Source organism: Aythya fuligula, chromosome 1 (genome assembly GCF_009819795.1).
Source record: "Aythya fuligula isolate bAytFul2 chromosome 1, bAytFul2.pri, whole genome shotgun sequence".
Lineage (NCBI taxonomy): Eukaryota > Metazoa > Chordata > Aves > Anseriformes > Anatidae > Aythya > Aythya fuligula.
The window spans coordinates 28,784,908-28,806,036 of record NC_045559.1 but is presented as its reverse complement, the minus strand read 5'-3'; the positions used below and the strand labels follow the sequence as shown (position 1 = coordinate 28,806,036).

The following is a 21,129-nucleotide window of genomic DNA, read 5'->3' as shown; positions in this document are numbered from 1 at the left end:
CTCCCACTGCCCGGGGGTGTGGAGGGAACACGGATGTCCTGCCAGGTTCAGCCTCCATGCCTCATACCACCCCACATTCACCTCCCTGCAGCCCCAAACAGTCCATGCTGTAACAGGACAAAGATCACCCCACCTGCTCCCTAGCCAGATGGGGTTCATGAGCCCCAACAAGCACCGGGCTCACCTCTCAATAGAGATTTAGGCAGCTTGCTGCAGGTTCATTATTAGAAGTCATATTAGTACAAGGCAAAAATGCAAACTGAATTCCACATAAAACTGTGAGGCAAGATCAACATAAGAGAAGGGAAATAAGAGCATTGTTTGTACTGCTTAGAGAGGGATGGAAGAGAAGTTGATGAAGCACTCGTTAAACAAACCACTTTATACTAGATGCCTAGCATGTTTATGACAGATACATCATGACAGTGGCCACATCACAGTCTTGCTCTTCTTTGTTGGTTTGTTTAGCTCAACAACAAGCTCATTTACAGTAATGTAACCTCAAAGTCAAAAAAAAAAGTGACTGCAGCATGAGGACAAAGATATCTCAGCAGCTTTCAACACGATTGCCAGTGAGACTTGTCCAACTGCAACTCAGAGGAATGGGGCACAAGCCAACTGATTCGGCTTTTGCTGTGTGCCAATCAATACAGCTCCTGTGATCAACTAATACACTCCTGGCTTATGCCTCCCATAAACCTCAGCTTATAGCACGAAGTCATTTAATCCTTCCGTTTCCCTTTATAAAATGGGAGATAGCCACACTTCAGACCCCTTTGGGAAGCCAGATTTATAGCTTAACCACACTAAAATACCAAGCACTATTTAAACTTCTGAGCTAAATTGGTAGATTATGCTACATGGAATGACTTCAGGACCAGGAACAACATGCCACCTATAAATTAGGCGAGGCATTCAGCAGCTGCTTAATTATTCTCTGATCTTTCCATTAGAATCTAAAAAATGCCTTCCCAACAAATTTTGGCAAGTGATGTGCTTACCATACAAAGGTAAGCCACCTACATTCCAGAGAGCGTAAATGCATCCCACAAGGTGCAGGTAAATCAAAGAGCAGAGACAATACAGCAGTATGCAGACCTGGTGAGGTAAAAAGAAAAACCGATCCTTTACATTCAGACTGCCTAACCACAGACAGCATCTACAAAAAAATCCATTTACTCTTGTGATTTCTCTCTTTTTATTTTTCTTTTTTTTTTTTTTTTTAATTTATTACAGCTAGAAGTTTCTGGTTTGCACCAGGCAGCAAGAATCAACTTTGAAAGCTGCACTTGCTGGTTTGCTGTCTGCAGAGGATCCACAGCTACAGTCTTAAATGACTCATTTTAACAAAGGATTTGGTTATTGTTCTAAACAATATTGTGCTGTTATGTTCCAAGTCCGTGTAGAACAGCATGCAATGTATTTGAGCCAACTCCACTTGACATCTACCAGTTTTAGCTACCGTTAACAGCAATCCAAGAAACCCACAAAAGCTCACCTCTCCTGCCCCTATATCAGGGCACATCGTGCTGCATGCCCCATGTAACTGGCTGGTGGATGCTTTGTGTGATGCTGTCACTAGTTTGACACAACAGCTGAGGGGATAATTCAATGCAAACGCAACATCAAAGTGAAATACAGAAGTTTAGCCTTCTGTTTGGCAAATAAAGATATCAAAACCCAGACAAAGCAAACTTTCTCAGAAGCACTTCTATTCCAATGCTTACTTCAATTGCTGAAGGGCTCGGGTTGGCAGGCACCTTCAAGATCACCTGCCTCCAACCCCCCTGCCACGGGCAGGGATGCCCCACACTGGGTCAGGTTGCCCAGGGCCTCATCCAACCTGACCTTGAACCACATCAGGGATGGGGCATCCACAGCTTCTCTGGGCAAGCTGCTCCAGTGCCTCACATTTAGCATCCTGGGGGATAATAAAGAGCTGACAAAATCTACTGCCTTAGAAATGAAACGCACAAAATTGCAGTACAAAGAACATCACATCGAAGTGCAATGGTCATCACAGCAGAATGCTACGAATAAATGAACTCGGAGTACAGCAGCCTTCTCAGAAAAAGCAATTATATATCATCGGTAGCTAGCAGGCAAAAGTTTAAAATAAAATAATGAAGAGATGGCTACTTGCATTGACTGCTCCTCAAAGGGGGGGATCAGTCAGGCTGTGCAAGCGAGCAACAGCCACCTGGCTACCAGCAACCCTTCAGTGCAGCCAGGTGGCTGTTGCCTGGTTATTCATCCATTTTGGCATGTCACAGTAGAAATGTGCAGCACACAGCATGTGCTGCAAAATTCAGATTGAAAATGCAGATGAGGTCTGATGTTAATGCAAGCCCTGAGCTCTTCATACAAAGGATACATATGCTTGGTACAACTAATCAGGATTCTCCAAGGGTTTTATAATGCACCCGCTTTTACCAGGGCAGATAGACACACAGTTATTTAAAAACTGCTTGGAAACACAGCAATGGCACGACTTTAAAAAGGAATATACAAAAGTAGATCTTTGGTACAAAACGCAGGATTGTGTAAAGTGGCTTTCATAAATCAAAGTTTAAAGAATTACACAGCAAGAGACAACTCTTCCTCCAGCCTCCCCTACTGCCGCCAGGCAGCACAATAGCTGACACCGTAGTTGGGTGTGAAGATTTTGCAGATAGCACTCATCGTGCAGGTGAGCGAGCATGCAGCGTAAAACACAGCCCCTGAGCCAAAATAACCACTTCAGACCCGTTTTTCATCATTTCGCGGTGGCGGTGCGAACCACGCTGCCGCCCCGTCCCAGGGGCACAGCGGACCCGAAGGGAACAGTGGCTTTTTGTTACCATCTTGAATAGCCTCTGGAAGGCGAATGGCAGAAAACCACGCAATGAATTTAAACAGGAATAAGCACCGACTCGTGACTATACGATATCTGCACAGACGAGGAGGATTCTTTCAGTTTTATGTTTTCTGGCCGATCCCAAGCAAGCTTGCTGCTGAGAAGCTGCAAGCGCACCTCTTTAGCGGGCTGAGATCGCTCGGCACAAGCTGAGCCCGAGTGAGGAGGGGAGAGGAAAGGAGAGGAGAGCAGGACAAAGCTCCACGGCGCTCACCCACCGAAAGGCTCAGCCAAACGGGGGAGATGCTGGGGGAGATGCTGGGGGAGATGCTGGGGGAGATGCTGGCAGCCGGGCAGACAAGGGGCAGGCTGCTGGGTGCCCGTCGGTGGCGTTACAAGGGATGCTTGGCGGTCGCGCTTCCCTCACAAAGAGGGAAAAAAGCGCTGCAATTGGGACATAGCGCGCTACTCTCGGAAATAAAAAAATAAAATAAAAAAAGCAAAACAAAAGAAAGAGGCGCACGCAGACAAAACCCAACAACAAACGCACCGAGGGGGGGGGCTGCAGCTCGCGGTGCTCGGCTGCTAACCCCCTGCCAGCCGCCCCGGGGGGGTCCCAGCGAGGTTTTTAGGGCTCGGCTCGCCCCGGGCAGGGGGCGTCCCGCAGCCCAGCCCCACCTGGGCGAGCCGGCGGGGCTGCTGCTGGCCGAGCAGCTCGCCCAAGTTGCCGCACAGCCCGGCTCGGCGAAGCGGGGCCATTGTGCGGGACGAGGCGGCGCGGCGGTGCCAAAAAAGGGGAGGAAATATATATATAAAAAAAAGCGGCGCGCACCGCCACAAAGCGACCCGGCGGGCTCCGCAGCCCTGCCCCGGGGCAAAGTTGCGGCCGGGCTCGGCACGGAGCGAACAATGCGGGGCGGGGAGCGGGGGGAGCCCTCCCGGCGGCTCGCAGCGGTGCCCGGGGGGCGAGCAGGTGTCGCGGCGGGGCCGGCAGCGCTCCCGTTCCCCCGGCCCCTCACTCACCCACGCCGTACTTCTCGTGCTCCGTGGGTATCCACATGCCGGCGGCAGCGCTCCCCGCTCGGAGCGGCGGCCGGCTCCGCCTGGCGGGCTGCTGCTCAGCCGCGGCTGCCCGGCTCCGCCGGCTGGGGCATTGTTCCTGCGGACCCACCGACAGACGGACAGACAGACAGACAGACGGGCGGGCGGCCGGACAGACCGACCGGAGCCGCCGCTCGGCCGCCAGCCACTTATAGCCGCCGGCCCGCTGCACGCCGGGCAACGTAGTGCCTCGCCGCGGCCGCGCCCCTCGCCGCCGGCGGCACTGGAGCGGACTACGAGCCCCGGCCGGCCCCGCGGCCGCCGGGGGAGGGAGGGAGGGAGGGAGGCAGGGAGGGAGGCGGAGCGTGGAGGGAGGGAGGGAGGGAGCGGCGAAATGGCGGCGCCCCGCGGGGCCGGCGGGCGGGCGGAGCGGGGAGGTGAGTGCGGGGGGAGCGCCGGGGTCTGGGGGTGAAGGGGGCGAAGGGGGTACACGGCTGGGTTTGGGGGTGCCGGGGTGGTCCCGGCGGGGTTTGGCTCCGTGTCGGTGTAGGTGATGCGGAGCGAGCCCCCCGGCTCCGGTGGGGGCTGCGGGAGGCACCTGGGCGCTGCGAGGGGGGTGCGGGAGTGGGGGTTGCGTGGGGTGGTCCTGGGGGAAAACGGGGAAAATAGGGGAAAAAAGGGGGTGCAGTGTGCAGTGCTGCGGGCCGCACCGGGTACACAACACCTCTGACACGAGTAATTCATCTGTCTTTAAAACAAAAACACCGCCCTTCAGTCAAATCGTTGCTTTGAACTGGGATGTTGCGGTTTCAGCTGAACAAAAAACTCAGTTTTAATGTTTTCACAACTCAGAGAGGAAAGCAGTACAAGTTGTTCTAGTTCAGGTTGTCTTTTAGCCTTTATTTTCGCATTAAGTTGGATTTCTAAGTCACCCGTAGTGTGAAAGACACGTTGGAAGAAGTCATCCAAGCAGGCAGCTTCAAACCTAGGTCTGGAGCGCGCCTGTTTGGTTCCTCTTTTAGTTGTCAAACTCAGGTAAAGAGTAATTTAAGCGACATCTGTGGTGTTTCTCTAGTATGTCCCCTGCTTCTGTTCACAAAACTCATTTTCATTGTGCTGCTAGTTAAAGCAGTGCTTACTTTATTTGTGTGGCATTGTGTTGGCATAAGCTTCACCTCCATGAAAAGCCCATCACTTCTAGAGGACTACACTAGTGTAACTGCACACAGAGGCAGAGCTGTGTTGGTTTAACTGGTTAAAAGGTCGAACACTTTTGTCTGTGCAAAATCTGTGTGACACTGCATGTAGGGCTGTGGGGTACTAGGGACAGTGAGGTGAGTTTCAGGTTTTTCCAGGTAACTTGTGTAAAGACATTGGATTAGTGACCATTCAGTGACTTTGCTCAGGATTCCCAAACTCTCTTTACATCCTGTTGCAGATCCTTTGGAGTCCCTACATGACAATATGCGTAAAAGTCAGGATTGAAAATCAAAATAGTAGGTGCCAGGCTGAATTAACTTCTGTCCCAGCCTATAGATTTCCATGTACGTCCGAGCAATCTTCCTCTCCATGAGAGAAGGCTGCCAGCATGTTGGCTGGGAGTCATGAAATTCTGCCACAGCCTTTTAATTGCTGTCTGTCATGTTAGCCGTGACTGTCTTCAGCATGTTTTTATTAGGCTCGGAGCATGTCTTTCTTCTTGCCTTGAACAAAGACAAAACTAGCCAATAGCTGAAACATCCTTTTCAAAATTATTCATTTATGGTCCAGTCACTTAGAATAAACAGGTCTTGTAGTATAAAGCACTGCCTGTAGGCAAAGAAAATACTTGACACTAATACTATCATTTCCCTGGCTCTGAGCAAAATTCCTCTTCTTCCACAAGTTTCATTTCCACACAGCTGTTCACTCTGGCATCATGGTGTGCTTCCATGTGCACCTGAGAAGGTGTCACTTCTTTGGAGACAGAATACAGGAAAGTAAAATACTTTTTCCTGTCCTGCTGTATCCTGTTTATAGGAAAGCCTGCGCTTGTATAAATGCAGGACTGCGTTACTTTCTAGTTAATTTACTCCAGCAGCTGTCACTGAGTGGCTTATAAAAACATATCACTGTCCACAGTACAAGTTATTCAGCCTACATTAATTAAGCTACATATCAACATTTCTTACAGCATCTGGCAATGGATTTTTTTTTATTTTTATTTTTTTGGAAGTGTGTCTTTCATAGATTCATAGGCAGTCTGAAAGTTACAGTTTCTTGCTTAGGGTTTTAATGTGTTCAAATGCTTTTCAGTACCATGTTCCCAGAGCAAACCACGTCAGAGCACATCTTACTATCCCACATCTATCTCTTGTGTCCTGTTTTAAAGGAATTTGGCTTACTGTGAAAAACTGAAGTTTGACTGGTCGTGTACATGTCTATTCATTTTCATTGCTACCTAGAGGATACTTCAGTGAAAGTTTTGTTTCTTATACTATAAGTATCATTTCTTCAGCTCTATTTTAAGTTATGTTTGTTAAGAGCTGCTCAATCCAATGGACTCTGGGATCCAAGGATTCCTCTTTCCTGGTTGCTGAAAGCCAGTCCTGTGTATTTACAGACCTCAGAGATTTTTCTCTCTCGTGGCTCATGGATGTGGCTGCTGCTGTTCCTTTCTGCAGGTCTGGCCAGTAGCAAGGCTGAGCATGCATTCAAGAGGGGCATGCAGGAACAGGAAAATTAAATGGCTGGCCATACCGGCAACCACAGAGCAATGCCTTGATCATATCCTCATAAACACCTCTACCACTCACATAAACAACAATACGGATAGCCCAGTCTTGTTCTTCCTTTCTGGTTCATCAGGACTGACATTCACTAGAGAAAATACACAATTCCTCTCTAGATTTTCAGGCACCCTCATGTTTAAAGACCTCTTATATATCAGCATGGGCTCTAAGGCTGTTTAACATCCATTCCTGAACCAGGGGCCAGTTACACAGCGTCTCAGACTCAGTGTTTCTAAATGATGGTCTCCTTCTACTCACTTCTGTCGCTTCTCATGATGCTGTTGAAATGTGCATACACCCTGGTCCCTCAAGTTGCTGATGTTTGGACCTCTCACATGTACAGTCCAGCCTCTCCAGTTGTTGACATTTAGACCTGCAGGTACTGTGGTTGTGGTCTTCCCAGTTGCTGCCATTTAGACTCTTGCATTTCAGGCACTCCAGCTGCTGGCATCTAGACCTGCAGGCCCAGTAACCTGAAGTTTGTTTTCCAAGTTGCTTACACTTAGACCTTGCAGCACCCTCATCTGTGTGACGGAGTAAGATTACACAAAAGTTAAGAATATAATTTAGAAGAAGATACACTGCAGTGATCAAGAAAGTACTTACATACAACTGACTCTTTTTATGCCCACCTTCTCCATTCTCCTGTGCTTGTTCTTCTCTGTCATTATCCCTCCATTTCTCCACGCTTCTCACCTGCCAGATAAATCTTCCCTTTATTATTTCTTCCCCATTGGTCCCAGTTGTGTTATATCCATAAGCAAATTTGGTATTTCTGATGCTCTTACCTGGGTCATTTCAGCCTCTTACGGCATCACTGATACAGTAAGCTCAGCCCTGCAGGTCTTCCAAGATTTCACTCCCCAAAAGGTCCCAGTATCCTCCCCCACAGTTCTTTGTGAAGCCTGGCCATTTCTCACACAACTCCCCTCTTAATTATCTGAAATCCAGCCATTCTCCACAGTTTTCTTTGTAGCTCTCCTGCCTACTGAGCTTAATAGTGCACTTAGTTTCTGGGAGTGGGGGAAGTGAAGCACTTCTTGGCTCCCATGTGCAAAATTAAAGATGGGATTTGGCCTCCACGTTGCTGCTTCCCTTCTGTTCTGGAAGCTGGAAAGTGAGCAGGGGAGTGGACGAGTGTTTCTCTTTTCCCACTGTTTAAGTTGCCTCCTTGGGTTACTGCTAGCTCTGACAATAGCTCTGTAAGGACAGCTTCCTCCACGGTTGCTGCCCCAAGCTGTGTGGGAAGGTATGGTCCTGTGGAGCACCTGAGATAAAGCTCATGCGTGCATTGTAATGCTGGAGGAGCAATAAAAGGGACTCCTTGGCAGTAGCCCCAGGCCACTTTGGGCTCTTCAAAAAAAGGAGACTGCCTCTCTGACCTCCACTCTGATCCTCTTACCCTGGGAGAGCCAGGCGGAGAGGGCAGTGTTAGTAGCAGCAGTGTCTGTGGCAGCACTCTGCCCTAAAGCCCATCCTTAAGACATGAAAGGTTAAGGGCTGGGGTACGCCTGTGTTCCATTTGGGGTGACAAATTGGACCGGGGTTGAAGTCCACCAGCGAAAGCACACATCCCGGCTGTCACTTTCAGAAGCATACCCACATCCATGGGTCCTTTGAACATTGCCCTGACCTCTAACCCTGTCTGATGATCTGTGCTCCGACCTTCTTACCAGCGTGCAGATCTCCTCCTCGCCAGCTAATCCATCTTGGTGCTTGCTGCCAGAACAGAGGCATGCACCCACATTTGTCTCACAAGTACCCCACGGTCAGAGATCCCTCAAATATGAGCTCAGCCTCAATGTCTTGACTCCCTTGCAGGCCTCGGCTCTGACTGTGCCTGGACCTTGAGCCCCTTGCCAGCCACTGACTCAGGCCCTGTCTTCCCACGTACAGGTCTGCTTATACTCACAGGTTGCTTGCTGGCTAGGTCAGACTGAACTTTGCTAGCAAATGACTCAAAAACCCATGATATTTACAGGTATACATTTACTAGGAAGATAAAAATATGCCATGATCTCTCTAGTTGCTGGTGTTTGGACCATTGGGCCCTGCAACCTGCAGCCTGTTGTGCAGTTGCGGGCACTTGGACTTCAGGGCAGTATTGCACATAGGATAAAGGGTGAATTACACAAAAAATAGTTAAGAAAACAATTTAATAAGAAGAAAGGCTAGATAGTGGTGATCAAGTTCAGGGATTCATCAGAGAAGTGTATCCACCAGCAGCCTTTTTAAGCTCAATTTCCCTTTTCATTCCCCTCGCCCTGCATTTCCCTGTGGTTGTTCCTCTCGGATCCTTCCCATTTTGTGCTGCTTGCCCCTCCTCTATGTTTCCATAATCCCAAATGTTTGCATAATCCCACAAGTCCCTTCTGTTTCACACCATTCTGCAAGCACCCTCAAATATTCCATAGTATGTACAACGATCATGTTTCTCCTTTCTTATCAGTGACAAAGTACAGGTTGAATCTCTTCAAAGCTAGGTCTGAGTAGTGCCATTAATGGCTTTAGTTCCTGTAGTGACCAAAGACTTCTGGTATTCGTTACTGTCTCTGTCATCACCTGCTCATTAATGTTTGTGTGCCTGCGTGTAATCCATCTCTTTCCCTGTTATTTGTTATTTTATACTGAGTTAACCAAATATGTTAATGAACCAGATGACCTCCCAGTCCACATATCCTTATACTACCCATGCTACCCAAACAACCCCTGAGTGACTGAGTTACCTCCTTCGTTTTCAAACATCTGCCGTGTGGTTTTGTGAGCAGGGAGCTGATGGCTGCTTTCTGTCGAGGGCGCAAACCCCAACAAGGTGGTAGAGCAGCCATTACCCCAAGCGTGTAGCTGTCACTTCTTGCCTATTCATTCATCTGAGTTCCTCAGACATTAGGTTGGTAGGAGGTAGGTCACCCAGCCCAGTCACATCTGTCCACATCTGCTTGATGGTTTTAGAGTTTGGTATCCTTCTTGGTGCCCTTCTTAAAACCCAGCCAGTCTGTTTTTTAAGTTAAACCTATGCATTCAGTTCAGAATTTCAAAACCTGGTGTTTCCACTGTGCCACACATTTTGAAGAGAAGAAGAGAGTCCTTTTGCCAGTAGGCACTAGCTATAAGCTCCTTAAAGGATTTTGATTTGATGCAGGTTAATCATTGTGAATAGAACAACTAGTAATTATACCTGGAGGATAGGTTCGCTAATTAATGTTGTGAGTGCAGCACAGTTTATTGTAATGTGATTACAAGAACGAATCTCCTAAAACAGTATTATCTAAAAATGTTTTAAGAGCATATTTGTTATGATTTTTAATTAAAAATGCAATCTCATAGTAATTTGAAATGGTTCCCTCATAAGCACATAGGTCACATTGAGGATTGGAAATTACAAAGTTACAACTGGTAAAATAATCTTTTATGTGCTTCTGTGTTTGAATAGTAAAAAGGGAAAACCTTCCACACAGCTGTTACAATAAGATTGTAGCAGTTATTTAGCCTTCCACAGGACATTTCTTACAACTCTGGAACTGATGACAGAGTTGAATGGATATCCAAGTGAAACTAAGTATTTTCTTAAATGCGTAATTATGGCTTAATAAAATAATTAAAGGATTGCATTGCTTGGTAATACTATCTGAGCTGCCTGTTAACCTGACATAATTTTACAAATGTGTTACAAATGTGTTACAAATGTGCAGTTTTATCCGAAGACAAGGGGTGTCTTCACACCTTGCCATGAATACGTAACTCCCATTAGCACAAGGCATAGACTATGTTGTATTCTCCAAAAATACCCAGTAAAGGCTTGCAACTTGTTTTTCTCTGAATTCAGAAAATTTTCATAGCTTCAATGAAGAAAATGGATGTCCCTTATCTTCGTTAGGTATAATTTCTTTAACTGCTTACTAGTGGAGGTACAGCTGTGTTTAAATCCAGTAATCCAAGCCAATTCTTACCTGCTCAGAGGTCAGGTAAGGCTTTGACTCAGGAGCACACTGCCAAGTATCAGCCACCCTGTGCAGAGACAAGCTCTGAGAAGTAAGCTGCTTCAGGCTATCTAAGCGTGTGCCCGTGGACCACAGCACAGCTTAAACATGATCATTGTTTGTGTGCTAAGCCAATTGTTTGCATGCTAAGCCTTTACCTTGTCTGAAATCTCTGCCCAGACCTTCCATTACCTGCGGTAAAGAAGGGCTGCGAAGTTGGTGAAGGGCCTGCAGCATGAGTCCTGTGAGGAGTGGCTGAGGGAGCTGGGGTTGTTTAGTCTGGAGAAGAGGAGGCCCAGGGGAGACCTCATTGCTCTCTGCAACTGCCTGAAAGGAGCTGTGGAGAGCTGGGGGTCAGCGTCTTCTCACAGGTAACTAGTGATAGGACTAGAGGGAATGGCCTCAAGTTGTGCCAGGGGAGGTTAAGGTTGGAAATGAGGAGACATTTCTTCTCAGAAAGAGCAGTCAGGCACTGGGACGGGTTGCCCAGGGAGGTGGTGGCGTCACCGTCCCTGGGGGTGTTTAAGGAAAAGTTGGACCTGGTGCTTAGGGACATGGTCTAGCGGGTGACATTGGTGGTACAGGGATGGTTGGACCAGATGATCTTGGAGGGCTTTTCCAACCTTAATGATTCTGTGATTCTATGACAGCGAGTGGTGGTTCCTCAGTCTGCAGACTGATTAAGTTGTTTAAACTGCCTCAATATTACCTGAAAAGAGTTTCTCATTACTTGAACAAATAATAGATGTGGAAATGCTTTATGTAGATGTGGAGGTGTGGGTCAGAGAGGTATAAGTTTTTCTGAATGTTCTGAGTGTAGCACAGATGCCAGGAGAGTTTGCTGCGCCCCTTGAAACACCCTGTTCACAATTACCTTACTGTGTTTTGCTTTGCTGAGTTCTCTGGAAGAGCACCAAACCTGTAAATCATATCCTCTGATGTCTGCAGTAAAATGAGCCTGTCATATAGCCAGATGACAGAGTTCTCCATCTGAGACTTCAGGCAGCTTTTGTGAAGAGGGATGTAGTGCTTACACTTGGATGCTGTTGTAAGAGGTGTGGATGGTAAGAAAGGAGGACAAGGACTTAAAAAAATATATTTTTTTTTTACTTCAGTGCAGGTGAAATTCTTGATTTGTGTGTCCAAGCAGCCTTCATAAGCTTTCTCAGCCTTGTGCGCTTCCTTCCATGGTATCCTGTGTTGCAGTCCTTTACCTGTGTGTTCTCACTGCCAAAATTTCGGTGCTCCCGGATTGTCTCTGAGGCTTCTCCTTCACGTTCTCTTCATGAACACCCAGCTGGCTGAAGGCAGGAGAAAAGCCTGAAAGCATCTGAATGGCCTTCTATGGACCTTCTAAAATAGCTTTGAATGTTGCATTAGGATATGCATAAAAGAATCGCACAGTGTGGGAAGAACCATGGTAATGAAGACTTGCTAATTGTTGAACTAAATAATGTGTTATCGGTACCATTAAAACTACCTAACCAGACTGCAGCTGTATTGCCTAATGTGCAAATTCTTGAAAGATGCTAAACTGCTAAGAAGCTGGTTTGAGGGATCTGCAATTTTCCTCAATAAGAATATGCCAAATAGTGCATAAGAATACAAACCTAATGCCTGTGGCTATTTAAGCAATACTGTTTCATGTTAGGGAACTTCTCTGCTCCGCTTGGTGGGGCAGTAGATTTATACCCTGAAATACAAACAGTAGCACTTTTTTTACTGTACAAGTGTGAAGTGCTCAGAACTCACTGTAAATAAATAGTTACCCATATTTGATATTTTGATTATGGTAGGGAGCCCGGAGTGCTGAACCAAAATCTTTATTAATTTTACAAAACATGCTGCATGTTATGGTGGTCGAATTGTAATTATGAAGTAAATGAAAACAACATTGTGTTTTGCTTGAGTTTTTTTCTCTAATTAGAAAGGATAATAGATAATCAGTGTACAGCAGTAGCTAGCAACTTCTAATGTTTCTGAACATGGTGTAGTTGCAAGTCTGGTGTCTGGTCACTGATATCAAGGCCGGGTTTCCCAGCGAGTAATTCCATGGTTCGGTCTTCACTGCTTGTGTGCCACTAGTGTTTCGATATAGTAGAAGTGTAAATGAGAATTTGTCGTAAATCTTTTGTCAGTGGCTTCATTAATCCAAAATTCACTTTTGCCATCTGTTCTTAGTGACATATTTCAGCTGGCTTTATTAAACTTTCTGTTTGATTTTTTAGCCTCATGTTTTCACTGGACCATCTCTTCTGAACGGGTATTTTTTCCACTTCCTTTTATATTTCTCTGATTTTTGTGAAAGACAGTGACCACTGTGAAATGGCCCAGCTGCTTCTGGTTGATGCTGGCTCATTTAGATGTCATTCTCCCATTTATCATCAGTGGTTTGGTCCCTGAGGAGCAGCTGTTCGTCTTTCTTGCCCTCTGTAGTAGCCGCGGGTTAAAAGCCTTCTCTTTATCTGCCTGGTGTAGGAGCTTTATAACTAAATATGCCATCTGTTTCAACCTCACAAGCAGGTACGGTGTGGTTCTTCTGCATTAACAAATAGTTTGGCGCAATAGGAATGGCACGGTGGATAAAAGCAATTGGTGCTGCAGATCCTACAGCTGTATTCTGTGGTTTGGCATTTTTACTTGGGATTACATGCAGTCAGCCTTCCCACACCAAACAGCCTCAGCGTGCCCGTGATGCAGAGCTGTCTGAAACGGTGCCCCTAGTTGGAGACCTGTGCCAGGACTTGGAGCACGTTTTGCACGTACCTGGACCCCAAACAAATCTAGGTAGCGTGCCCCAAAACTGCCTTCTGAACCGAACCCATGTGCAGAGCAGCTGGAGGCCTTTCAGGGATGTCAGGACTCTTGTGTGGGTTGGATCTGCTCCAAGAGGCTCGGTAAGAGGGATGGGGCTGGTGAGGAGCAGAGGGAAGCGTGGCACAGCACTCTGCCAAAGGTCTGCGTGCACGCTGCATCAGCCCAGAGCAGAACACAACTCATGGCATGGAAACAGCAGTGCTTATGGAGCAAATGCTTGCAGTAATAAGTGATGCTGCTGTCACTGGAGCATCTTGCTAGCATTTGTCTTGACCAGTGTGCCAGCACAGAATTTTATTATGACTCAGTAATGCACGAATAAATGAGATAGAGCTTTTTTTTCTGAAGGATGGCATGTAACAGAAAACATCCTGCTTGAGGTTTTAATTTGATTTTGTCTTCTATGGAATGAAAATACGCAGCCTGTGTTATTACTGTGCTAATTTAATGTTCAGGAGTCTGCATGTATTTACACAGTTAGCAAAATGTTGCCTGAGAAACCTAAACAACTTGCATCACTAATTCTAACGTTCTAATTCTTTTTCTTGAGGAAATTAACTTCAATTATTTTACCATCCATGTCTAAAAGCTACATTAGCAGAAACAGTCAGTAAGTGTACACCATACTTAAGATCTGCGTCCTGTATTTAATAAATGCCCGAAGGTCAAGAGAAATAAGCACAGCATCACAAAGTGCTCATTTCAAACTCTGGGATAAAGTCAGAGTATGCTCACAGAAATCTGATGTGGTCTGCTGTGAGATGTCACCAAGATCTACAAAACGTTAATATTTGAGCTCTGACTTTAAAATACTTTCTTCTGAAAATAGTCTTCAAAAAATATTTATAAGATGTGTAAGTAGTGGATTATTTGAAATACAGTCAGGGCTTTGTTTTCCTTAGCTAAGGTATCAATTAGGCTGAACCATATTGATCCACATCACTGCACATTATAATGAGCTGTCCTTTTCAGCCATTGTTTTTTCCAGTTTGAATGCCAATTTATGGAGGTTTGATTCTAAAAGTAGAAACAACTTCTTTTGCTACACTCCATCTGGAAAAGCTCCAGGTTGCTGAGAAAGCAGCACCAGCCCGCAGTGCTTTGGATACCACAGTGCCTCTTCGCTGTACTCATTCACCTTAAATACAAAATTTGGTAAACAAGTTGGCCTTGGAGGTCTTCTGAATATCAAGAAGCTCTATCAGAATACCTGATTGAGATTTCCACCTGTCCTGCCATTATGAAACCTACAGATGCCAGAAGTGGGGTTTCTCGGGATGTGCTTTAAGTTTAGGACTAATTTCTGTTAGCCTTACAAAAATTAAAGTGACAGTTAAAATGAAAATTTCACATTTTTTAAAACTTGTTTTTCAAGGAACATATACCACTGGAAAAGAGTTAGAAGCCCTGTAATACAGTTGAGTCAGGAGCATGGTAAAATTCCCGTTATAATTGCGTGAGGGTGTCTCATAGGAACCTCAAAAGGAGGCTTTAGATTTTTAAAGGAAAATCACACAGCCTTACTTTTATCTACAGAAAGCAAAGCAATGATTTAAAAAGACCACTAGGAAGCCCTTTTAACATCAAGAGGAAAAATTTTGAATCTGTGTAAATATGTTCTTGGGAACTGAATCCTTTTAGAGGAATAGGAAAAGTAACAAGAGGAAAGATGAGGAAAATTCTTGTAATAAAGGATTATTGATCTCTGCTAAATAATGATAACAAGAAATGCAGAGTTAAACTAGTTAATACCTTATAGAAGAAGTGTTATTCTCTTTATTAAACATGGTGTTAAGACCCCTTGGTTTTGTAAGAGCTAAGGTCACAATTTCAGTAAATGGAAACTAAGACAGACTCCTACATACTGAATTTGTCTGCTGACAACAGGCCTTTTTTAACAAGCACTTGCACATCACTTTGAAACACAGAAAATCAGTATTCTGTGTTAGACTGTCTAATGTGCCCTGTGGTGGAGGAGGGCACTGGTATTTTTGTGATTCAAAAGCTTATGAAAACATCTTCCGAGACACAGGCTGAAGGAAGTTCAGGTTCCTACAGGTTACCTATAGATTGTATGGCTTACAGAAGCCTGAAAGAGCCTTTATGTAAGTATACTTTCTTCACCAAGAGGGTGGTCAAGCATTGGAAGAGGCCACCCAGGGAATTGGTGGAGTCCCCATCCCTGGAGGTATTCAAGAGATGCGTGGACAGGGCACTAAGGGACGTGGTTTAGTGAGGGGACTCTGTAGGCCGCTTGACAGTTGGACTTGGTGATCTTGAAGGCCTTTTCCAACCCAAATGACTCTGATTCTATGGTAACTTCAAGCTTGTGAATATTTTCAGGAAAGTCCATGGAGCAATGGCAGTGGTAAAATACACAAGCACTGAATTCACACACAGATCTTCACTTCTGACACCCTCCACGGGATATTTTTAAAGGTCTGAAATCAATCTTGATCAGCATGGCAGCAGTTTTCACTTGAAAATCGCTGAAATTTAGTCTTTAAACCTCTGCCTTAAAACCGCATTGTTTAATATTTTAATATGATGCCTTTGATATGCTAATGTATAAAATAGCAAATTAACCAGAAAAAAAAAAAGGTAATATGAATTAGTTAGATTTAAACCCTAAGTACAAAACAAGAACCAAGACAACCACTCTTGTCCTGTTTCAAATTCTTGTGTTGGATATTTTCCTCCTCTCCCTGGGAACTAAGCATTTGGAGTTTCAGGCCACATAATTACCTTGGTAATCTTTGAAGATAGTAGGGCAAGTTTTAATCATTGCTTCTGAATCCCTGATTTTAATATCTTAACACAGAACTGAACTCCATGTCTACCATGTCATGGGATCACACTAAACAATAAAAGATCGATATTATTTGCTTCAAAAATAATGTCTTTGCTGAAGTGTCCTACTATTCTGACTACCCCCTGAAATCAGTATAATAATTCATACAAACCTAAGTGATTCATAAATATCAATTTTTAACATTAAGCATTTAAGTACAGAGGAGATGTCAGGGAAGACCGCTGATTGTGGAGTACCACCTCAGAATCATCTTGATTTGCTTTATTGCTTTTCTAATAATAAAGGAAAAAAGTATAAACTGATACAGTTCTTTAGTTATTATTAAGACAGTCTCTCTGTATTTATGCTTACAGTTTTCATCTTGCCAATGCACCGAAGTGAGTAAGTGTAATAGCCTGCTGAATGAGGTTGTTCGCATGAGTGCAACGCTTGCACAAATAAATATTTGTAGAACTAACCACAAAGTTTGCACAGCAGACTGCACCCAAAGCCAAGATTCGGGAAAGGAAATGTTTTGGAGAGGATCATATGACAAAGATAAATAAGTGTTCTTGAAGGGACGGAGCTGGAGGATGGAGGGGGGCTGATTTAACTCATATATGTGCCACATTTGTGGTTTTGGGTAGTGATGAGGGAACAGGGTAGAGTATAAACAACTGAGAATTAGGGTTTATGGAAAATCGCGTGAAGTAATTAAACTGAACTTGGTTTCCCAATTTGTGTCACAGCCCTGAATAGATTTGTCTGCTGAAGGTGTTAGAGCGGTGGAGGAGGAAGACTGTGGAAAGGGTATCCAGGAGGAGTGTGCAGGGTGGGGTTAGAAAAGAAGGTGTAGTGGTAGGTGTGGAAGACAGGCGAGCTGAAGGTGTTTTGGCCATGGGAGTAATGAAAACGAGCGCTCCCTTCACAGCACGTAAGAAATAGCCAGGATCTGTCTTGCGAACCTAGAGCAGCACCCACAGGCAAGGCTAAATCCTCAAGCACTTCCAGAGGAAATGGTTCTTATGTATTGACTGGAAGAAGGAGTGGATGCACTACAACTTGGGAAATACTCTGAAGATGTTACTGAAACCGATGAAGTACCTGCTGTAGGAAGAGTCCAAGGTAACAGCCTTCAGTGGTTAATGAAACGGTTCTGCTATTAATCATCACATAGGTTGTCACTTGTGGGAATTACTGTAGATTTTTTAATTCCAACTTCTGGACAGGGAAGATGGAAAAAAATTAGGTAAACATATGTTCTGTTGGTAATTTTTTTTTTTGCAAAATATTTTGCAAAGGGTAGGACTTGACTTTGTATTTTGAGTATAGCACAAGTTATAGCACAAGATTTTTTTGCCATGGGTACACAGGCAATGCTACCATTTCATCCTCCAGGTGTTCTGCAAACAGAAACGCACTACCTTTAAGTGGTAAGAAATCAGAGTAGCACTAAAGGATGTAATAAAAATATTTCATTCTGAATTGAAGACAAATATTGTTTCATGTTTATGACAAAGACATCAAACCCTGCTATGCTAATGTTACTCCATGCTACTTACCTAGAAATGAGGTATTATGTGGCTCTGAGCTTGCACAGAACTTGCCTGTAGTGTGTTATTTATAAATGGCATATTAGCATCAGCACTTAAATATTGTTATGACTGCTTATTAGGGGCATTTTCACCTGTGTGCGTGTCCCTCTCGATGGGAGCACGGTGCTTTTGCCATGGTGTTTCTTGTTATTCACGCAGGGTTTTGTCTTCCTGGGCTTAAGCAGAAAGATGGCAAGCAGTGGCATATACCTATTGGTGAGCTAGGCAGTCATGTAGTCTGTTATTTAAACATGATCTCGTTGGCAAGCGGATTGGTTTTGTTTTATTAAAAGTCCAACACTTCACATTTTTATTAATCACTTTCCCACTCCTTCTATTCACTTGTGCTCTGATGCCTCTACTCCGGTACCCATAGCAACACTTGTTAATGCTAATGAAACTGCAACATCCTAAGCTCCCCGACAGAGCAGCCCTGTTAAATATGGCTATTTAGCACAGTTGTATTTCTGTTAGCTCCAGCTCCCAGCAGACACCTGCTCTGTAGAAACTCAGTCCTGTGATACTAGGATTTGGTAACCCACAGCTTTTCTCAGATCTGTCATTTTACAGGAGTAAAATTCACGTATTCCCGGACAGTGGATGCTACAGAATATGTACGTTTTCTGCAAAACTGGCAAGGTTTAGCTGTAGGATTAAGTATGCTTTTGAAGTGCTCATTTGCATTCAATGAAAAACCGCACACGACTGAGCCTGACTGATCTTAGGGGAAGCTACGGGATGAGTCCTCTCCTAGAGCACATGGACATTTTAACTAAATATCATCAATAGCGTGTTAACAAGCAGAAGTAATAGCTAAATAATTCCTCATGAACTCAGGCTGAATAATAATTCAACTTAATAGGAGTACTTGAGTGCTTTAATACATAGAGTGAGGAAATAGTTACGTGTATTGATTCTCCTTTCCCTAAGGAGCATTTTTGCATGTGCTGTTGGTGAGGATGATGACAGGGTGGTTTATTTCCTTTATTCTGAGTTTTGGTTTTGAATACTGTTTATTTGGCAAGTCATTAGCCATCCATCTTTCATACTCCAGAAAACAAAGGGAAAAATCCTGTAATCAGTATAAAATCTCTTCCAAGAATGCGAGCACAAATGAGGGAGTGCAGCAGTGCCAGCAGATAGGTTCTGTAGTGCCAAGGCTGCCAAAGAAGGAAGCTGTCATGTGTGTCTTTCGAGAGGCACGCCAGTACTTCTTGGTACTCGTTTTTATTACAGCTCAGGAAAACTCGAATGCTAGGAAAAGCTTTAAACCTACTCTTTCCAGCAGAGTTTTAAATGTGGTGCTGCTTTGTGCAGAGTTGACTGTAGGGATACAGCCTAGCTCCCTAATGTGGGGGGCTGGTTATTCTGAGGACTACACATTTTTGCCAAGTAAGCGGTGTGAGCTTGGGGGAGGGTGCTCAGCCTTTCTGTTCTCCAGTAGGCATCTGTTATGCTGTTGTTGCAGAGTGCCAGGTTTGCTGTGTGCCTTTTGTTTTCCCATCATTTGTTCTCCCCTTTGTTCTTTACGTGTCTAAAACGCTCAGTCTTTTCCTCATTGTTTGGTCTCATTTATATGGCCGTGTATCTGTGGGGCGTTCATTTTTGTTGTAGGATCGTTTCAAGTTCTGCTAATCTCCTCATAATATTAACCAGCTGTATTAATGAGATAATAAACCAGACTTGTTGGTAATGAATTGATTCATTCAGCTACTGGATTTAATTAGAAAGACACTTAACATTCCAGCAGATGTTCTTATTTTGTTTCATTGTCCTTGTGTTACCAACAGTGGGCTTATAAATACATACTGTACATGGTCGTATTTACATAATATGCTCTTCAACTTGAAGCCTTGTTGTTGTGCCATACACTGCAAAAAAAATGACATGAAACCTCTAAATTCCTGTCTTAAGTCAACTGGCATGAATTCCTCTGTCATCATTTAATTTCTTCGACTACTCACAAGCTTGAATTTTCAGAGCATTCTCTGGAAATATTCTTCAGTGTTCTTCATCCGATAAGAAAATGCTTAATTTTCCTAAAAGGAGGTAGCGTTCTTCTTTCATAGTTAAAAAAACATGGTACTGGGCTTATGTTATCTCCTTTCCAGTCCCGTGACGTTCATTCTTGGTTTTGCAGAGGCAAAACTTCAAAAGGAAGGGCATGCAAAGGAAGGGCCCCTCTGTTCAGTGTTCCCTGTGGACTACTTCAGGAGTTCCTCTGGTAGTTCAGAGAGGGAGGATGAGGTGGAGAAGGATGGATGACAAGGCTTCCCTCCGCTCGGTGGTGGCAGCAAGCTGTGAACTGTCCCCTAGAACTTTGCCTTTCACAAGTGGCCTTTAAATGCACAAATCTCTCCTTGCTTTTCTTTCTGCTGCTCAGATCTGCTGTATTGGCCATAAAATTACACGGCGTGTTGCTTTGTGGTAATTGCATGTGTGGTTGTGCAGGCAGAGTACATTGCCTGTATTGCTGTAGTCTTTATTGTGCCTGTGTGGGTATAGCGCTTACTTAATGTGCAAACTAACATTAGTTTTGAGTTGGGAACAAAGGTATTTAAAACTAAAAATGTTCCAGTAAGGAAAATGAATCCATTTTGAGCCTGTTGCTTCATTAGTTGTGAAGGTTAACCAGTCTATATTTAACAACAGTTAAACTAAAGCCATATAATTTCTTTAATGGACAGCCTTTTTTCTTTTGTTGCTGCTAAGGTGCTACACAGAGCGTGTGGTGTGCAGGAGTCAGGATTCCATTGTACTAGTTTTGTATGCGTACCTCTAACAAAAAGTAATGCCTGTTCCAGTTTTCAAAGTAATTTGCATAATCCACATCATTTTCTATACCATCTCATTATCAAATGTCTTTAAAGTATTCATTTTATTTTCCCCTGAAGAATTGGGTATAGCTTCTAGTCTTTGTTTTCGAAGAATATATTCCTCTCCTCTCTTCTTTCTAGCAATTTACATTTTTAGCTCTGTATTAGCTGTAAAAGACTACAATTTTATCTGTCATGTTAAAGGTTGAACAACATAGTGTCAGCTGTCAGCTGTCAATTGGGTGAATGACAGAGGGGTTTTCTGGGCTCCTGAGTAGGGTGGACTCCCTCTGAAGTCTTTGGGGTATCTACTTGAATAAAAGTCATGTTGATTTTCCTTTGGGTAGAGGAGGAAAACTCAGTGGTGAAAGGAGACTTGGGCAGAAACTTTACGGAGGGATTTCTTAAGGAACTGGATCCTGTGCTGTTCACCACAGCCACAAATAGGAAGGGTGTTAGGTGATAAATTTTGCTATTAGTGA

General features: G+C 44.4%; 2 protein-coding genes across 5 annotated transcripts in view; one reads left to right on the top strand and one right to left on the bottom strand.

The window, feature by feature from the left end:
* Positions 1-4,034, bottom strand: part of DOCK4 (dedicator of cytokinesis 4) — a 246,519-nt gene extending 242,485 nt beyond the window's left edge. For all 4 annotated transcript variants that reach the window (XM_032182910.1, XM_032182929.1, XM_032182919.1 and 1 more), the window contains exon 1: positions 3,860-4,034. In XM_032182910.1, coding sequence (XP_032038801.1) covers positions 3,860-3,896 — 37 coding nt within the window. In that variant the 5' untranslated portion in view covers positions 3,897-4,034. The remainder of the gene's footprint in view (positions 1-3,859) is intronic.
* Positions 4,035-4,271: 237 nt separating this feature from the next.
* ZNF277 (zinc finger protein 277) overlaps positions 4,272-21,129 on the top strand; it is a 55,218-nt gene continuing 38,360 nt past the window's right edge. Inside the window, exon 1 of the mRNA XM_032205858.1 lies at positions 4,272-4,314. Coding sequence (XP_032061749.1) covers positions 4,272-4,314 — 43 coding nt within the window. The remainder of the gene's footprint in view (positions 4,315-21,129) is intronic.